Source organism: Nomascus leucogenys, chromosome 19, assembly GCF_006542625.1.
Source record: "Nomascus leucogenys isolate Asia chromosome 19, Asia_NLE_v1, whole genome shotgun sequence".
Lineage (NCBI taxonomy): Eukaryota > Metazoa > Chordata > Mammalia > Primates > Hylobatidae > Nomascus > Nomascus leucogenys.
Window position 1 is genome coordinate 24,288,228 of NC_044399.1, and position 6,000 is coordinate 24,294,227.

The 6,000-nt window shown below is 40.1% G+C and overlaps 1 protein-coding gene across 7 annotated transcripts in view; it reads left to right on the top strand.

Annotated features, from left to right (window-relative positions):
* Positions 1 to 5,220, top strand: part of NCOA1 (nuclear receptor coactivator 1) — a 277,704-nt gene extending 272,484 nt beyond the window's left edge. For 3 of the 7 annotated variants that reach the window (XM_030800366.1, XM_030800367.1, XM_030800368.1), the window contains one exon: positions 2,838 to 3,141. In XM_030800366.1, the coding sequence (XP_030656226.1) occupies positions 2,838 to 3,008 (171 nt within the window). In that variant the 3' untranslated portion in view covers positions 3,009 to 3,141. Of the gene's footprint in view, positions 1 to 2,695; positions 2,753 to 2,837 lie in introns of all 7 variants that reach the window. The other 4 variants (XM_030800370.1, XM_030800371.1, XM_030800369.1 and 1 more) reach the window with 4 other exon arrangements.
* Positions 5,221 to 6,000: the final 780 nt, after the last annotated feature.

The following is a 6,000-nucleotide window of genomic DNA, read 5'->3' on the forward strand; positions in this document are numbered from 1 at the left end:
AGTTGTGGTGGCGGATGCCTGTAGTCCCAGCTACTTGGGAGGCTGAGGCAGGAGAATGGTGTGAACCTGGAAGGCAGAGCTGGCAGTGAGCCGAGATCGTGACACTGCATTCCAACCTGGGTGACAGAGCAAGACTCCATCTCAAAAAAATAAAAATAAGATCGAGGAAATGAAGAGTCTTCATTCACCAGATGTTTTTGAAAGTCTCAAACCCACAGAGACATTACTGGGCAGTTTGACAAAGTAGTTACACCCAAACAACCATGTTTTAAAGTTCCAGAGCCCTGCCCTGAAACAGTATTTGAACTGAAGCAAAAATTATGCCAGAAAATCTTCAGAGGTTGGGACTCAGCTCTCACACCAGTCTTCTCACCTGGAAGATCTGAAGCTTCTTTTGTGTCACACTTTGCCTATCTGAGAAGTTGTGACAATATAAGAAGTCCTTTGTGGACTGGTCTAAGACACCCCCTTTTAAGTAATAGTTTAAAATGGCTGAAATGGTTTATAAGTTTGTTTAGTCTTTTCAGTTTTCTCTAATTTCAATAGTACACTTTTTTTTTTTTTTTTTTTTGAGACGGAGTCTCACTTTGTTGTTGCCCAGGCTGGAATGCAGTGGCGCGATCTCGGCTCACTGCAACCACTGCCTCCTAGGTTCAAGTGATTCTGCAGCCTCAGCCTCCCAAGTAGCTAGAATTACAGGTGTGTGCTGCCACACCCAGCTAATTTTTTTATTTTTTGTAGAGATGGGTCTCACTATGTTGCCCAGGCTGGTCTAAAACTTCTAGCATCAAGTTATCCTCCTGCCTCAGCCTCCCAAAGTGCTAGAATTAGAGGCATGAGCCTCCGTGCCCACCCTACACTATCTTTTAAAAAGTTTTATTTTAAAAGAAGCAGAACTTTCTAGTTTATTTTATCATGCCTTTGTCAAGAACTTTTTAAGAATTTGGGGACAAAAACACCTTATGCTCTGCCCCAATATTTCATATGTAGAAACATAAACATCAAATTTTATATGTTGACTTTTTTTTAAATCAGTGCCTAAAAAAGAACTATATTTTGTGGTCATGTGAAGTTTCAGTGGTAGAATTTTCTTTCTGTTGTGGCCAATCATGAATCTTGCTCCAATGTTTTTGTATTTACCAGACAGCAGCTAGGGAGTGAGTTAGACAGAAATATAAAGACAGATGTACAGAAAGGGAGAAGAAAATGATGAGGAGAAGAGGACTGGGGGAGTAGTGGGACTACCTGTACTGGGGAACTGGGATGGGTTGGGGAGGAGGCAAGACAGGAGAGAACAGGAAGAGAACCCAGAGAACAGAGGAGCGGGAAGAGGGATGGCAGGGGGATCGTTGACCTAGGAAGAGAGGAAGGCCTGGCGAAGCTCTAGAGGGCAAGAGTCAGAAAGATACGTTACAGACCACAAAGGTGGGGCAAGGGCACAGAGGCAGCTGGAGAGCAGAGTGGGCACATTGGTGTGTTATAGACACAAGACAAAGAGCTCAGAGGAGGCAGTAACAAATGGGAGCACATAGGAGCTAGAAGCCACATTTGGGAAACTAGGGAAAGGGGAAGAGAAGGAGAGAAAAGCAGTGCAAATCTAACTAGAGATTTGATTCCTTAGGCACTAGGAAAGCTCAGCTTGGGGGCTGTCTGCCTCATCTGAGAGGGAGGAAAGTGGAGATATAAATGGATTAAGAGGATGGGAGACCAGGGGACAGACTGATGTCCAAATTTGATGCATACCACATTTGACATTTGGCTAATGAAGGTTGATGGAAAACAACTTTTATTCGATTAGGATAGAAAAGTTTTCAAAAAAGCTGAGTGTAATTGGCATGAATTAATGATAAATGACCAAAAAAAATACACCAGTAATCCAAAATACTTTATGACCTATCAAACAGGAGACACAAGTTTGTCAAAAAGTTTGAGACACTTAGATGCACTTAGGTGCCTTAGAAGGCATCTCCATTCCTGGTCTGGAACATTCACAAGTGTGGTATTGGCCTTAATCAGTTCTACGAACAACTTTTTAATAAGGCTGGTTGGTAAAGACTAACTTCTGGCTTTGTTTTCCCAATAGAATATGCTAGAACTGTGCAACTTTAGACATTTTTAAGGAATAAGTGTATTACTGAAAGTAGTGAAGGGAAAATTCACACTGTTCTCAAGGCTAATAGACGTACTGTTAATTTTAGCTCATGTGTTTAAATGGATTGTCTATCAGGGGAAAAAAGCCAAATATAAAATTGTTCTAATGATAATTTGCTGTAATCCTAAAGCCAATATGTGAAAGAGCTGTGTAATAATATATTTAAATACTAAAAAATCTTTTGGACATTAACCTTAGATGCTGATGTCCTATTATTGAGTTGTGGTTTTGTTTTGCTAATACTGGTTGAAAGCCCTTAATTTTTCAGTGACATCATAAAGATTTTTTATCCTACTGAAATCATCCATAGAATGGTTTTAAACCAGTTTTCTAAATATCATGTATTTTTTAAAACGTACCACTGGATACCCAGACTCTGAAACTGGGCTTCTCCCAATCTTGGCAACATTAGCAATGATACTTACTTTCAGTATTGATGGCAACCCTTTAGGAGGCGTGACCATTCCAATTTTGATTTTATTTTTAAAGTGTGAACTTTCCAGAACCCTGAGCAAAATGAGTGCAGCGATTTTCTTTTTGTAGGACAAGAAGACAGAAGAGTTCTTCTCTGTGGTGACTACAGACTAGAGGAATGCTCTAGTGAGTTTCCACTTCAAGTAGTACCCACTCATAAGCCGGGGGGGCAGACCCTTCTGTCTAAACACATCTTTTATTTGTGTTCCAGCAGGTGCAACAGGTTCAGGTGTTTGCTGACGTCCAGTGTACAGTGAATCTGGTAGGCGGGGACCCTTACCTGAACCAGCCTGGTCCACTGGGAACTCAAAAGCCCACGTCAGGACCACAGACCCCCCAGGCCCAGCAGAAGAGCCTCCTTCAGCAGCTACTGACTGAATAACCACTTTTAAAGGAATGTGAAATTTAAATAATAGACATACAGAGATATACAAATATATTATATATTTTTCTGAGATTTTTGATATCTCAATCTGCAGCCATTCTTCAGGTCGTAGCATTTGGAGCAAAAAAAAAAAAAAAAAAAAAAAAAAAAAAAAAAAGAAAGAGTTCGCTTTTGTCAGGAGATTGAAAGATGTTTTTGTTTCTTTCTTTGTAAAGGCCTTGGATATTGAAAAAATACCAAGGCAGAACAGTTGGACAATCTATTTCTTGAGCCAAATTTAATTATTCTTATTTTTGTAATCAGTCATTGGCTTCTTATCTGGATGAAGGCTTCTGGAGGAGAACCAAAACGACAAGTTCCAAGAAGAAGATGAAGCTCTGCCTCCGCCGCTCAGTCCCAACCCTGCCCAGGAAGAAGGGCCCGTGGGGCTTTGCCTGTGCCCGTCCACCAAAGGCTGTCACGTGTCTCGAAATCAGCAGCCCACCCCATCCCAATCCCAGGCAGCTGTGTGTACAATCAGCTTCTCTAGCAACTCTGTATCTGTTGGCTTCAAGAGAATATTTTGCCTCCACATATGTACCCCTTCTCCTTTTTTTAAAGATGGATTTAAACCAAGATGCCTCCAGGAAAGAGGACGAAATGAGTATATTCACAGAGGAATCCAAAAAATACAGTTTGGGGGAAAATGCAATAATTTTTGATGAGATGGGTGAAGGACAAGAAGTGAGTTCTGTCAATTATTGTAGATACAATTTTCTGATTAAATCTGGAAAAATAAAAGGCAGCCTGTTTTTTCTGCTTTTATTGTATTAACAGCTGAGGTAGCTAAAGTTATTTAAAATAAAATTTTATGATCCAAGTAGCTTATTTTTCCCTTTAAATCTCATTGTAAATATATTTGATTTCTTGTAGAAATTGATTTCCTTCTGTTTAATTTTATGCTTTTATTATACTCTTGATTTTTCTAAATTTCTGTGTGAAATATAACATTGATTGAATTGCAGTTACATCTGGTTAGTAATAGTTCATTATTTTAATAACTGTGATGCCATGTATGGATTTACTTTGGGGTTCAAATCAAAATGTCACTGCCAGAAAGAGCTGTTCCAGCTGATCTAGAGCATGCTGCCCTAGAGTGTCCCTGGGATCATCTGAACAGAAGTGCACAGGCTACTTGTACAGAGAAAAAATTAATACTCAAAGGAAATCTTCATTTTTTAGATTGACTTTGGGAATTTGAATTTTCATCAGTGCAAATATAAATTTCTCTATCCTGCTCTGAGGCTAATTGGTACCATATTTTCCCTTTGTGTCTTGTCACTCTGCCACATCCCATCTCATCCTGGCCTCTGAGTCAAGAACCCAGTGAACTGACTTTCTAGTTCTAGAAGTTCCGCTGCAAGGCCAGGAAAGCTTGAGAAAAGGTATTGCGGAAGAAGCAAAGGTAGACCCCCATCACTCACCTTTGTCTGCATCCCTGGGCCTGTGAATGATGACAGCACCTGACATTCTGCACCAGCTACCTCTGCCTCCATGGCAGAGAAAAGGCCATAAGAACAGTGGAAGAGGAGCATGGACTCAGACTTCAAGGAAGAAGCCATTTCCCCAGGTCCGTCCTTCTGCATCTCGCCACCCCTAGTTACAAATAACTCCATTGAACAGCATCTATTCAGAAACTATACCGAATAAAAAGATTGGTGGAAGGGCTCATGTGGTTAGCAACTATAAAACAGAAATAGGACACTCAGTTACAAACATTATCTCCTTTAGTTTTTCAGAAAATGCATCCCTGATTTCATTCATTTCCAGCTTGAAAGCCAGCCATATTACTCTAGTCCCTACCAAACTGCTCTAGAAGGTCATTTCCATTTTGTTTGTGATACTTAGATGCACAGACTTCAGGAAGTTCACCTTTAACTTCAGCATTCCAGATGAAGTTTCCTGACTCAGTGCTTTTGCATAAGGAACTAGAAAAAAAAAGTGGTAAGGAAAATTGGAGATGCTAACATCCTCCCCCATCCCAACTGCACCTTAAAATATGCATGTCACCTTCAAGGTTTTATAATTGCACTGTTTGTTTTATGTATGTACAGATTAAAATTATTGCTACATTTGAGGAAAATAAAATTGCTTGCTTCTATGTAATTCCTGTCATTCCACAGGAAATTCACTTTTCCAGCTACTGAATAGAATTTGTTTAACAACCTCATGGGTTGCCTCTTCATTTACAGGGAAGAAATGAAATGTACATTCTGCAGAAATTGCCAAAGCCCAAATTAACTAACGAGCATTATAAAAGGATAATAAAGCATCCCTGAAGCCAAAGATCCTCAAAGTCATCCTGATTTGAGCCAGACCATTGAAATTTGAGAAGGTCAAACTGAAGTCATGATAGCAGGCCTTGAGGGATTCTAACTATGACATTGTCTAATGATTAAAGACTTCTAGGCCTGCTGTTTCTTGACTCAGAAGATCTGGTCCAGGCAGTACTTCATGGCCATAGATGCCATGTCTCTCTCAATTACAGTTTTTTTTTAAATATCTCAACATTTATCAATAATAGGTGTTGAGTCTTACTTGAGGAGCCTCCTTCAATGTGAGAATGCATTTTATAGAAATTAGGCCCTGTTGTTTGTTTTTAAAGTATCCTAAATCCACCAACTTGACTGAGTAGGGCCAGGGTGTAAGAGTTACAGAGGAAAGAAACACGAAATGCAGCTCAACAGTTAAAGACAGATTTATTTTAGAGAAAATAAACCTGAGAGGGGCTTCTGGCTGATTTCCATCAGGAGTGCTTTCTCTTACAGAGTAAGAGTATATGTTGGTTTTAGGGTGAGGGACTTATCACAAGCTTGGAATGTTTCTGTGTGAGGGAGAAGTTTTATGGCAGGGTCAGAATGTCTGGGCGGAGGGGAGGTTATCTTGGGGCTGACATCTTTCTGGCCAGAGGGGGTTATCTTGGGGTTAGCATGTCTTTGGTTGGGGAGGA